The sequence below is a fragment of the Lytechinus pictus genome, chromosome 16, assembly GCF_037042905.1.
Source record: "Lytechinus pictus isolate F3 Inbred chromosome 16, Lp3.0, whole genome shotgun sequence".
In the NCBI taxonomy this organism is placed as follows: Eukaryota; Metazoa; Echinodermata; class Echinoidea; order Temnopleuroida; family Toxopneustidae; genus Lytechinus; species Lytechinus pictus.
In genome coordinates this window covers 6,950,666-6,963,974 of record NC_087260.1, presented here as the reverse complement: position 1 = coordinate 6,963,974, position 13,309 = coordinate 6,950,666, and the positions used below count along the sequence as shown (strand labels likewise).

Below are 13,309 nucleotides of genomic sequence, written 5' to 3'. Positions count from 1 at the left end.
ACCCCGGCTTTAGCTGGGCTGCCTAGGCACTCAAGCATTCAAGGAATTTCTTCCTACCGGGTACCCATTCACCTCAGATGGGATGAGTGCAGCACAATGTGGATAAATATTTTGCTGAAGGAAATAATGCCATGGCTAGGATTCGAACCCACGACCCTCTGTTTCAAAGTCAGAAGACTAATCCACTGGGCCACAACGCTCCACATGTTTCACAGATGATGTTTGCAAGTTACACACAACTTTATGTATAATTGATGACTGGAGAGTGTTTCGTGAAGCAATTACTCAGAAATTTTCACTGACTTATCCTGAACCTATCAGATGCAAGGATTTCAGTAGCTTATAACAGTTGTCTGTGAAAGTCACTGACTATTTCTTTCAAGAGATTCTCCTGTTGTTCTTTGGTGCTTAATTAGTCCATCAAGCATTTCAATTCCCATCAGCTACATTTGAAATCCAATCACTGTAATTACAGAAACGAGCATCGGCATGCAAAGTTTATCTCATGTCAAAATCAGGTCCCGTTTCTTAATGTGTTGCAACTGTTGTAACTTTGCCATTACCATGGATGGCTACCTTGATTCTGATTGGCTGCTGAGCCCTGTTGCGATGATAGTTGCCATTATGGCAAAGTTACACTGGGGCCCGTTTCATAAAGGACTTACAACTGTTGATACTTTGCCATAATGGCAACTACCATGGTAACATGGCTCAGCAGCCAATCAAAATCAAGGTTTCCATGGTAGTTGCCATAATGATAAAGTTACAACAGTTGCAAGTACTTTATGAAATGGGCCACTGTTGTAACTCTTAATATGAAATGGGCCCCAAGTTTTGTTGAAACACCAAGAATAGATGGGATAATAATAGGAGTAATTATGCATGCTTGACACCTTTGAAATAGTCCATACACCCTCAGCTATGCCTCCAGCCTTTTAGAATGGTGAATGGTTCCAAAGGTACCTCAAGTTTGTGATTCTTACCAATGCTCTTGACTACATGTATATTTGTATTATACATACAGGAGGGTGTGCAGACCTGCCAACCAGTACGTGTTAGCCGTATTTAGTACGTTTTTTTTTAATATTTTTTTTTAAACTAAATCGTAATTAATTGAGAAAAATAATCTCTATATGTCTCTATTTCATAAAACGTGCACAAATATGGTTATTAGATCAATGTAATTTCAGGTAACTTGTTTTTTTTTTCAATCATTTTGTTGAAACCAGGGTGAAGATATACACATGTTTTAATGTTTTTTTTTTTTCATCTGCAAGAGCAGTGCGCATTTTAGCTTGCATGCAGCTTGAGCGCCGCGATGAGCGAGTGCGCCAAGCATTTTCTTATGAAATCCACTTTTTTTGTGAAAAATACAGTTTTTTTAATCACAGAATACAGTTTTTCATTCCCAGAGGTTGGCAGGTCTGGGTGTGTCGCAAAGATTGAAGTAATTCCCAGTAACACGAGGTGTAAAAGGCATCGCTGCATTGGTCCAATCGTGCTTAGAGGATGCACGCTATAGCATATGATTAATCCATGAGATTAGCGTTACTTGTCATGTGCGCAACAGCACTAAGCATGACGCACTAGCGTACCTACAGAGGGGGCAGTCTGCCCCCCTGACGAGCCACAACCCATGCAAAGGACGTATCCCTGCCCCCCCTGACGAGCTTGAAGACCTTTATTGCCCCCCTGATGAGCTTGAAGACCCTTTTTTTTTTTTTTTTTTTTTTTTTTTTTTTGCTTGTCAAATTTTTTGGCGGACGGTTTTGCCCCCCCTGTGAAAAATCCCAGGTACGCCACTGTCATGACGTTAGTATCACACTCAACTCTGTTGTGAAACACCCCCTTATCTCCATTCCCTAAATTGAACATTCAGATTTAGATTTATTTATTTCCGTTCAACAAAAAAATATAGTCGGAGTAACAGTACAAATACATGTGCAAAATAATAACATACAGTTCAGTGACATTTCATAACAAATATTGAAGTTAAATTAACTGAACGGGAGGGACTTGCCAAGAAAAGCAGAGCTTGTAATAAAGGCAAGTCCCTAAACTTAGTTCCAATACTAGTTAACATAACCTATATACAAGAGACGAACGGAATGCGAGCTAAAATAAGTAATCTACCAAATACCAAAATAGAGCGAATAAGCGATAACAAAAAATTGAAAATAATTTAGATAATAATTGTAATGATAACAAATAGTAATGGTAAATTTTAAGTAGAAATTATAAGAGGGGAAAAGGGAGGCAAAGGAAAGAGGGAGGGAGAAAAGGGTGGTGCAAATAAAACTGAAACTGAAAAGAGGAACATGGCAGGTACACAGGTCGTTAGGCACTGTAGTGACATTATTTAGAATATATAATATTAGACAAATTTATTGATAGTTAAAGATTAGATTTAAATACTGTTAGTTACATAACTTTATATGTCAGGGTGACTTGCTAGTGTGGAGTATTGACAAATTAGCATCTCTTTATGTTTGCGCTTGAAAATATTAATGCTTGGTGATTCTTTAAAGTCATTGGGCAGTGACTTCCAATACACTGGTCCAAAAGAGACGAAAGAGTTTTTTGCTAATATTGTGTGGGTGATGGTAGGTGATAACAATTACGTTGTCTCGTTTGGTAATCATGTATGGGGGAGTTTTTGAAAAATACATAATTTATTTTCTCTTTCAGATGGTCGACTTTACGATGCGTATATATCTTACTACTGGTCAGACAGTGAGAGTTCTGAGAACCCAGATAGAATCTATGCCTTTGATCTCAAAAAACGCTTGACTAAGCTTGGTTATAATGTGTGCCTCGCTGAGACAGACTTTATTCCTGGAAATGGTAGGTATTTTTATCATTGATGTAACTATTATTATAATCATCTTTTTATCATCACATTTTCATTAAATCATCTTTATCATTTTAAGTTATGATCATCATCACCATCATCATCACCATAACCATCATCTTCATCATCATCATCATCACCATAACCATCATCACCATCATCTTCATTATCATCATCATCATCATCATCATCACCTTCATCATCATCTTCATTATCATCACCATAACCATCATCACCATCATCTTCATCATCATCGTCACCATCATCATCTTCACCATCATCACCATCATCGTCACCATCATCATCATCGACACCATCATCATCATCATTATCATCACCATCATCATCACCATCATCATCACCATCATCATCATCACCATCATCATCATTATCATCACCATCATCATCACCATCTTCATCATCATCATCATCTTTAATAATCCCCATCAATATTTATCATAATCACCTTATTCATCACCATCTTTATCATCATCATCATTATTACCATAAACAAATCATGATCACATTTACCATTTAGTTCAAGGACAGATTTTTTCTGTAATTTTTGTCTCGCCTGCATAGCAGAGCGAGACTATAGGCGCCGCTTTTCCGACGGCGGCGGCGGCGGCGTCAACATCAAATCTTAACCTAAGGTTAAGTTTTTGAAATGACATCATAACTTAGAAAGTATATGGACCTAGTTCATGAAACTTGGACATAAGGATAATCAAGTATTACTGAACATCCTGCCTGAGTTTCAGGTCACATGACCAAGGTCAAAGGTCATTTAGGGTCAATGAACTTAGACCATGTTGGGAAAATTATTTTCAAAATCTTAACCGAAGGTTAAGTTTTTGAAATGACATCATAACTTAGAAAGTATATGGACCTAGTTCATGAATCTTGGGCATAAGGTTAATCAAGTATTAGTGAACATCCTGCTTGAGTTTCAGGTCACGTGACCAAGGTCAAAGGTCATTTAGGGTCAATGAACTTTGGTCAAGTTGGGGGTATTTGTTGAATTACTATCATAACTTTGAAAATTTATGGATCTAGTCCATGAAACTTGGACATAAGGTTAATCAAGTATTAGTGAACATCCTGCCTGAGTTTCAGGTCACATGATCAAGGTCAAAGCTCATTTAGGGTCAATGAACTTTGGCCAAGTTGGGGGTATTTGTTGAATTACCATCATATTTTTGAAAATTTATGGATTTAGTTCATGAAACTTGGACATTTAGGTTAATCAAGTACCACTGAATATCCTGTGCCAGTTTCAGGTCACATGACCATGGTCAATGGTCATTTTAGGTCAATTAACTTTGGCCGTGTTGGGGGTATATGTTAAATTACCATCCTAGCTCTCAAAGTTTATGGATCTAGTTCATAAAACTTGGACATAAGAGTAATCAAGTATCACTGAACATCCTGTACGAGTTTCAGGTCACATGACCATGGTCAAATGTCATTAAAGGTCATTGAACTTTGGCCGTGTTGGGGGTATTTGTTGAATTACCATCCTAACTGTGAAAGTTTATGGATCTAGTTCATAAAACTTGGGATATAAGAGTAATCAAGCATCACTGAACATCCCCTGTGAGTTTCAGGTCACAAAACCAAGTCAAAGGTCAGTTAAGGTCAATAAACTTAGGCCATGTTGGGGCAAGTGTTGAAGTGCCATCATAACTTTGAAAGTTTATGGATAGAGTGAATGAAATGTGGACATGGGTGTAGTTGACAGTCTTAAGTTTCCGTTCAAATGTCATTTATGGTCAATGAACGTGGTATTATGTCATTATATGAATGATGTTTTTGTGAATGATTATTTTATAGTAGTTTTCAAAGTTAGCACTGCTGCTATATTAGATTGCGTAATGCAGGCGAGACTGCCAGAGGCGTTCCACTTGTTTTTTTTTTGTTCTTGCTGATGTTATTATTTTAGTTTGGATTAAAATGTAGTAATTACATGTATACAGCACTCGGAAACATCCTTTTTTTTTCTTTTTCCCCTTCCTCACCTTTCTTCCTCCCCCTCCCCTCCCCCCCCCCCCCCCCGTTTGTTTCTTCTTTATTCCCCTTTTTTCTACCTCTCTTCATTTTAGAGGTCAAGTCTATGCACCAAAAAGTTTAATTTCAATCATTAGATAAAAATCAAGCAATTTATATTGCCGGAAATTTCCTTTAAAAAAAATGTAAAACAAAAAAAGCTGTGATATTTTAAAGTTTTGCTTATTTTTCATGAAACAGTTATATGCACATCTCAGTGACATGCAAATGAGAGAGTAGATGATATCCTTCACTCACAATTTCTTTTGTTTTTTATTGTTTGAATTATACAATATTTCAATTTTTACAGATTTTGATTTTTGAAAATTAAGGATCAATTTGACTGAACCATACAATGTTAACACAGTGGTAATTCCACATGTTCAATCAGGAATAAAACCTTGTTTCACTGGACAATGAGAGAATTAGAATATTTCATATCATAAAATACAAAAGAAATAGGGAGTGAGTGATGCCATCAGTCCCCTCATTTGCATACCAACCAGGATGTTCATATAACTCTTTGTGAATTTAAGCAAAGCTTTAAATGTCATAACTATCTTATTTAGCATCTGATTTTGATGAATTTTTCATTGTTATGCTTGTTGGGTTTTCTCTTTTTTTTAAAATCAACTTTTGGTTGGGGTGGACTTATCCTGGAATTATTTCGCTTCTATTTCCCCTCCCTTACTACTACATCTAAGAAACTAACATCATATAAATTTGCATTCTATCTGAAGAATTTATTCTTGACAAAATCAACAAGAAAGGTCATGATACTACAATTAAAAACATAATACTTGGTCTGAAAAAGCACGCAAATCTAGAGAAGTTTCGATTTCCGCAAATCATATATGAGACCCATATGAATAGTATACAGACATGTGTACATTGATTGGTTTTGTGGGCATGCGAATCAGCAATAAAAAGATGTTATTAAAGGGGTCTGCAAAATATGGATGCCCACTATCTGAGTGTGAACAATTCATGTCGTGTGCATCAGCTTTCATGCACAATGCCATCAAATATCCTACTTTCACAATAGCACGTTTATATCTGCCCAGTAAAATAAACTTTACAACAATTGACCAATCAGATAGCAAGGATTTCGATACCCATTCTTTAAAAAGTATTATATCCTACATAAATTAAATCCTGTCTGCTGATTACTTTAAATAACATCATGTGACCAAACATATTCTCACTATTTTGCGATGATGTCGAAAATGAAATGCCCACCGAAGAAAATGTGCTGTTCAGTGACGTCAATGATGGAATAGTCGACTATTCCATCATTGACGTCACAGATCATGATAGCGCAAGCACAAATACGCGTTCCGCGCACTGAGTGCGTAGCTAAGCACTTCAGGAAAAGTAGGTCAGTCAGCGCGGCTAGTTTGATTTAGATTGAAAAAAAGATGAACTAAGAGTACAAGAACTAGATTATCAAGATCTATTCCTATAACTTATTAAAGTAGGATATAAAACAAATATACCAGGCCTTTATTTCGAAAGTATAGAGGGAATTATTCATCCTCGGTTGTACTGGTAAAATCACTATTTTTCCCTCGGGGGCTTCGCCCCTCGGGGAAAAATAGTAATGCCAGTCCAACCTCTGATGAATAATTCCCGCTATACTTACTCAAAGCCTGGTATATTTGTATACCCGGTATTATACTTCATCACTGATTTATTTATGAATTGACATTTATCTTGTATATGCAGAGAATGAGAGACTCGTTCGTAAGTAATTGGGTGCCCTGTATATGTACATGAATTAAAAAGAAATCATTCATACATGTATTATATGCAGTAGGGGAAGGCGGAGTAAGTTGAGCATAGGGGCAAGTTGAGCCACCACCCCCATGCCAATAATGAATAAGTCAGACATTGTGTCAGTGTCGTGCAATGATGACCCATTATATAACACTTAACCCCACCACAATGTTTTCAAGTTTGAAACAAAAAGTACTTTTTTAGAGAGAAAAATACAAATTTCAGCCAAAAAAGTTTTAAAAGGGTGTAGATAGATCAGTGCTTTTTACCCACACACGTTTTTAAATATAATAAAGAAATAAGAACAATTTTGTCAGTCCATGTATGGATTCTCATTCTTGTCATAGTCTTTTACATGATGGATGCATAAGAAATGTGTGGATGTGAAAATATCGCATTATGTTGGGAATGGGGTAATATGTGCCAGCCAACATGGGGCAAGTTGAGCCATGGTAATTCTTATGGTAATGTATAATATGAAAAAAACAAACTTAAAAAGCCATTGATATGCAGGCAGAACAGAGCAAATTCACATGACAGTTCTGTTACTTTTAGAGGATGTTAGTATTTATAGAGAATTAGCAAGTGAAAAGACTTTAAATTAAAAAAAAATGGCATGCCGGTTCTTCCCGTATACATTTTGTACATAGTTTTTGTGGCTCAACTTACCACAGAAGGTGGCACAACTTACATACCCCACAGATGGGGCAAGTTGAGCCATTTGACATCGTTTTTTTCAAAGGTCACAATGACTTTCAGTGTGGGGGTAGAAAGTTATATATGGGTGAAAAATATTTCCCAAGAATCAAATTTAAAGGCAAGGTACTTTAATAATACTACAATATTATTAGTCATATCAATTCTAACATGCAAAATGCAAAAAGTGTCACAACTTACCCCGCCTTCCCCTATATCTTCTTTTCTGGAACATGATTAATCCATCCAAACTGCATATTTATTCAATGCTGTATTTTGCTAAACTGGGCCTTTTACATCCTTATATTTTTCCAAAAGTGCTTTATTAATCTTATTGATATTTTCTATGGTATATTCTTGGGCTTTTGGGTAGAGAAAATTAGTTATCGATCTCCTAATAAAAAGAATTCAGGTTTCATCTTTGCAAATATAATACCGGTATTTTGAGGATGCAAAAAATTGCAAGCAAAATTGATAAAATAATTTTAATGTTGATTTAATTACCCATTGATGTTCTGCTTGTTGTCTGCTGCCGCAAGCATGGCCTTGAAGCCTAGTAAAAATACTCCATGACACGATTAACAGTATATGGGGCCATACCAACGCATAAGAAACAACATGCACATGTTAGATAAAACAAGTGTGTCCTCAAAAAGAGTGTGTTGTAACAAGGAGTTACTCCTTGGTTGTAGCTCTATCCAGCTTTTTTATATCGATGATCTGTACATGTAGGGTATTTTACTGGTTTATTTCCAATTTGTCCAATGCCAATTCGTCCAATTTCCAATTCGTCAATTAACATTTGGTCTACCATCAGTTTGTCCACTCACCACATAGTCTACTTTCATTTAGTCTAATGCCATTCCGTCTAATAACCAGTTGGTCCATATACCATTTGGTCTAATTGGACCGAGTGTTAAATCGTGCAAAATGAATGAAAATGAAACGGATATCAGACCAACTGGTTATGAGACGGAATGGTCATAGACGAAATGGTGATTCGACGAAGTGATGATTGGACCAAATGGTTGTTAGACGGAATGTTGATGGACGGAATGGCATTAGACTACGGTAATTGAAAGTAGACCATGTGGTGAGTAGATGAGTTAGCAGTAGACAAATTTGCAATTTACCATTTTACTGACCCCTTTACCCATAGTGTAATAAGTTATACCATCTTTCAGCAAAGATATCAATCAAATGATTTACAGGGTTCTGAACATAAATGTATTTATTTGTTATTTTATTATATGTGTGATTCAACTACTGTAGTTGCTTAATGGAGCGTTGTGGCCCAGTGGATAAGTCTTCTGACTTTGAAACAGAGGGTCGTGGGTTCGAATCCCAGCCATGGCGTAATTTCCTTCAGCAAGAAATTTATCCACGTTGTGCTGCACTTGACCCAGGTGAGGTGAATGGGTACCCGGCAGGATTAATTCCTTGAATGCATGAGCGCTGAATGGCAGCTCGAGCTAAAGCCGGGGTAATAATAATAATAACAACGCACCTCGGAATAGAATATTTCTAGATAGATGGCGCTATATAAATGCCTATTATTATTATTATTATTATTAATGGACTGTGGTCATTAATACATTGGCATACCCTCACCAATAGCTCTATGGCAGTATGTTGGAACCAAACTTGTGCTAGAAGTTTGCATGGAATAATGAGATTCTGTTGAATACTAACAATGGATCAATCATACCCATTTTTTCCCTGTCTGCTGGCCCCAGAGCTTGTGTACTATGAATATAACAGTTACACCAACAAAACAAACTCCATGATCTTGTAACATGGAAATTAACGATGGCATTGATAATTGTATTTGACCAATCGTAAAATCAGCCCAAATATCAATTGCTAAGGTTTATATGACAGGGTCCCGACTGACTATATCTTGACCTACCATTGGTCGGTTTGATTTGTTGGTGTGATTGTGGTATAAAATTGCATAGTTGTATTTCCAAATGCCCTTGCTGTGCTGTCATCCTGCAAAGCAACTTGGAAGAATGTTTGTGGTTTTTATTAGAAGGTCATTTGTTCGAATCCCAATGCAGCACCAAGGTTTTTTTTAAATAATAATCAAGACCTAGATGTACACTTTGCACCTACCTTCCCTGATGTTGATGATGGCGGTGGTGGTGGTGGTGGTGATGATGATGATGATGATGGTGGTGGTGGTGGTGGTGGTGGTGGTGGTGGTGGTGGTGGTGATGATGATGATGATGGTGGTGGTGGTGGTGATGGTGGTGGTGATGATGATGATGATGATGGTGGTGGTGGTGGTGGTGGTGGTGGTGGTGATAATGATGACAATGATGATGATGATGATGGTGGTGATGGTGATGGTGATGATGATGATGATGATGATGTTGGTGATGATGATGATGATGGTAATGATGATGATGATGATGATGGTGGTGGTGATGATGATGATGGTGGTGGTGGTGATGATGATGGACATGATGATGGTCATGATGGTGGTGATGATGGTGGTGATGATGGTGGTGGTGATGATGGTGGTGATGATGGTGATGATGGTGATGATGGTGATGGTAATGATGATGATGGTGATGATTATGATGATGGTGGTGGTGGTGGTGGTGGTGGTGATGGTGATGGTGATTGATGATGGTGATGATGAAAATGAAATATTTGAGCTTTTGGTACTCCTCACCCACCATTTTAAATTTCATGAAATGTCCAAGCCAAGATAATTGACAGCATTAAAAGTTCCATATGAATTTTAAGAAAAAGTTAATTCATTCCAGGGAGGTCCCGTGCATGTATAGGGAATTGCCGGACAAAATGTAATTCATTTATTTTTACACCTTGTTCTTTGCAGAAACATCAGAAGAAATCGTTGAGTCATTGACCAGGAGTCGTCGTTACATCATTCTTTTGTCTCCACAGTTTCTGACATACAGGTAAAAAATATCTTACCCCCATGGCAGAATAAGGCCATTCAAACTCTTAACTTGATTCATGAGCATTGGGATTTTAGTATTCTTTAATCATTACATTGCATATTGAAAGTTAAGTAATGTAAATTATTTATCTATTTGGTTGGGGTTAATGTTTCAGCTTATTGATATGATTTATCATGGTCTAAGTTGTTATTTTTGGTGGTGGCTGCCATTGTAAGTGGTCGTTTGGAAGGTTTAATAGAAAGAAGAAGTAGCAGGTTAAGTAGTAGTAGTAGTAGTACAGTAGTAGTAGTGGTAGTAGTAATAGAAATAGTAGTAGTAGTAGTTGCAGAAGCAGCAGCAGCAGTAGTAGTAGTAGAAGTAGTAGTAGTTGTAGCAGTACTAGTAGAATCTTCATCATTTTCATCACCAGCAGCACCAACAATTTAACATCATCATCGTCACCATCATCACCGTCATTATCACCATCATCATCACCATTATTGATATAATGTTTATCATTATTCATAGGTACGTGTCACTTGAGACGGAGCAGTGCCTTGACATCATCAAGCAGCACAAGAAAGAGATCATACCAATCTTCATCCGACAGATCTCACCCGACGTCATCAAATCCTACGTGGCCCTCGACCACATCATCAGCACTCACCCACGACTCGACTGGCAGATCTTCGAGGACACCCGATCCCTGGAGGCGCCCGTCAGAACCCACTCGATGGACAATGGAAACGCTATCGAGCTGGAAGCCAGCGCAACCATCCGCGAAGCCCCGAAGCTGAGGAGAGCCGAGAGGCACGTCTGGAGGATGCTCCGATTGCAGATGCCACCTATTCCAAGGCAGCGTTCCAGTCCAACGGAGCAGCCGCTCCTGAGTGAAGAGCGTGATAGTTGGATCGAAGATTTGCAGGACGATTCTGTGCCTAGGAGAAAACCTGAAATGAGACGGTCGCCTTGTGTGGTGTGATGGCAATTGTTGCAGTTAAATCCTAGTACACATACTTGAAGCAAACAATGATTTCATGAGGAAATCTTTAAAAATCAACCGTCACCATATCATGGAAGATCTACATCTGGTTTATGTGCATAAACCCGAGAAATCATGAAAGCTAAGATGCAGATGATCACCATGAAGATTACCAACACGGATAAGCATATGTGGGACCGAGTGTTTTATAGTTTGATTAAAAAAAAGACAATGCTATTGTCCATTTCCCAGCAAAAACACTGTTTCTGCCCCAATCACTTTCAACACATTTTGCATTTATCCTTACAAACGATTGGGTGGTTGTTTTATTGGATTCTGTTTGAACTTATTTTTAGGTCATCACCACAGCTAGTAATTTATCTCTAACCTGGATCTTTAAATAGTCTGTTCTGGGTTCCGTAACACAAAGGTTAGCGACCGATCCTACGCTTGATTTTCACGATTGATTGTACATTGTAGTCAATGCAATCAGTCGTAGAAAATTGTTCTTCAATCATTGCTAAGTTTGTGTTACGGGCCCCAGGTCCCTGTTCCATGAAGAGATGTAATCAAACACAACTCAATGTTCAACCAATCAGCAGTATCCATTGATGGCTTATATGTGACTTTGTTTTAGTTGCGTTTGAATGCTTCTCTTCTTCAATGGGCTGTAGATGTGTAAGTTTTGATGTATCAAGGAGGTTTTATCAGCACAAGTGAATGAATACTGACTTGAGCATGGTAATTCACTACATGTATGTGCTACAGCATGTGCTCTTTGGACTCCATGGCCCGTATTCTTTTATGGTTAACCTTAACTCAGAGTTGAGGTCAATCTTAGGATGAATTATGATTGATGTGAAATCAACTAATCTTTATCTACATGTATATATGTCTGAGAATCTTCAGCAATATTTCTGCCGTGTCATAATTTGCTTTTACATTTTTTTCTTCGATTTTACATTGCAACTCGACTTTTGCCTGCTTTTTCATCGCAATTTTTGCCCAAGTTATGTTGTTTTATCATTGTGTACCACACATTTATATCATGAATGAAATTTTTGTAATACTTTTATCAACTCAAACTATGTAACTGATAATGCTTTTATAGTTAGAAGTCTTGATCAAATATATGTTATATATTCTTAAGTAATAATTGCAAACCTATGGAAAGTTCTGTAGTATTGTTGGACTTTTTTTATGCTATGTAAATTGAAAACCTGCCAATGTATGTGTTTGACTAGTCATTGTCCAACTTTTTGTTCATCTACGTATAATTTACTATCAGATAGTAATACCAAAAAAAAAGCAGTATATTGTCATTTTCACTGGTGCTATTAGCGTTAATGTTCAAATTATGCAGAGGCTGTGAGGAAGGGGGGGTTTGAACGTACATATATGATCAGTCACCCCAAAACCAATAAGTCGCCCAAAATGAATTTTGAGATTTTTATTGAGTTTGAACAAGCACATCCTACTCTTTATAATGATGTATAATTTGTAAAAAAAGTTCTTGGTTCATGAGAGCATGGGCGGAAATCTGTCCCAAAAGGTAGGGGGGACCAGGGGCTAGAAAAGTTGACAAGCAAAAAAAAAAGGTTATCAATCAAAGTGTAAGGTGATTTTAACGCAAAAAAAAAAAGGTTTTCACCCCGAAATGTAAGGTCATTTAGTCCAAAGTACATGTATTATTTTGATTGTGAATGATGAATTTTTCTCCATCATAAAAGACCAAAAATAGTAGGGGGACATTTGATATTGTGTCCCCCCCCCCACTATTTTGGGTAGGGGGGACGCGTCCCCCCTGGGATTTCCGCCCATGCATGAGAGTGCACCCTGTGCAAATTCAATAAAACTTCCAAGCAGTCTTCTTCAAAAACTTGTGTCCAAGAAACTTTTGTATTTTGTATTCTATTCAACTTTACAACTTGAAATTTTAACAGTATGAAGAAGAAGAGTTGTTCTTTCAAATAATTAATTTTTCATTTGTTACCTTCCGAAGACCAAATTACTATTTTTGCTAATTACAGAGAACCTTCCCTGGCG

The 13,309-nt window shown here is 37.3% G+C and overlaps 1 protein-coding gene across 10 annotated transcripts in view; it reads left to right on the top strand.

Moving 5' to 3' along the window:
- The window catches only part of LOC129278928 (X-linked interleukin-1 receptor accessory protein-like 2), a 33,704-nt gene extending 20,875 nt beyond the window's left edge, over window positions 1–12,829 (top strand). For 7 of the 10 annotated variants that reach the window (XM_064111729.1, XM_064111733.1, XM_064111731.1 and 4 more), the window contains exons 9-11: window positions 2,689–2,844; window positions 10,218–10,299; window positions 10,810–12,829. In XM_064111729.1, the coding sequence (XP_063967799.1) occupies window positions 2,689–2,844; window positions 10,218–10,299; window positions 10,810–11,263 (692 nt within the window). In that variant the 3' untranslated portion in view covers window positions 11,264–12,829. Of the gene's footprint in view, window positions 1–2,688; window positions 2,845–6,622; window positions 6,641–10,217; window positions 10,300–10,809 lie in introns of all 10 variants that reach the window. The other 3 variants (XM_064111726.1, XM_064111724.1, XM_064111723.1) reach the window with 1 other exon arrangement.
- Window positions 12,830–13,309: the final 480 nt, after the last annotated feature.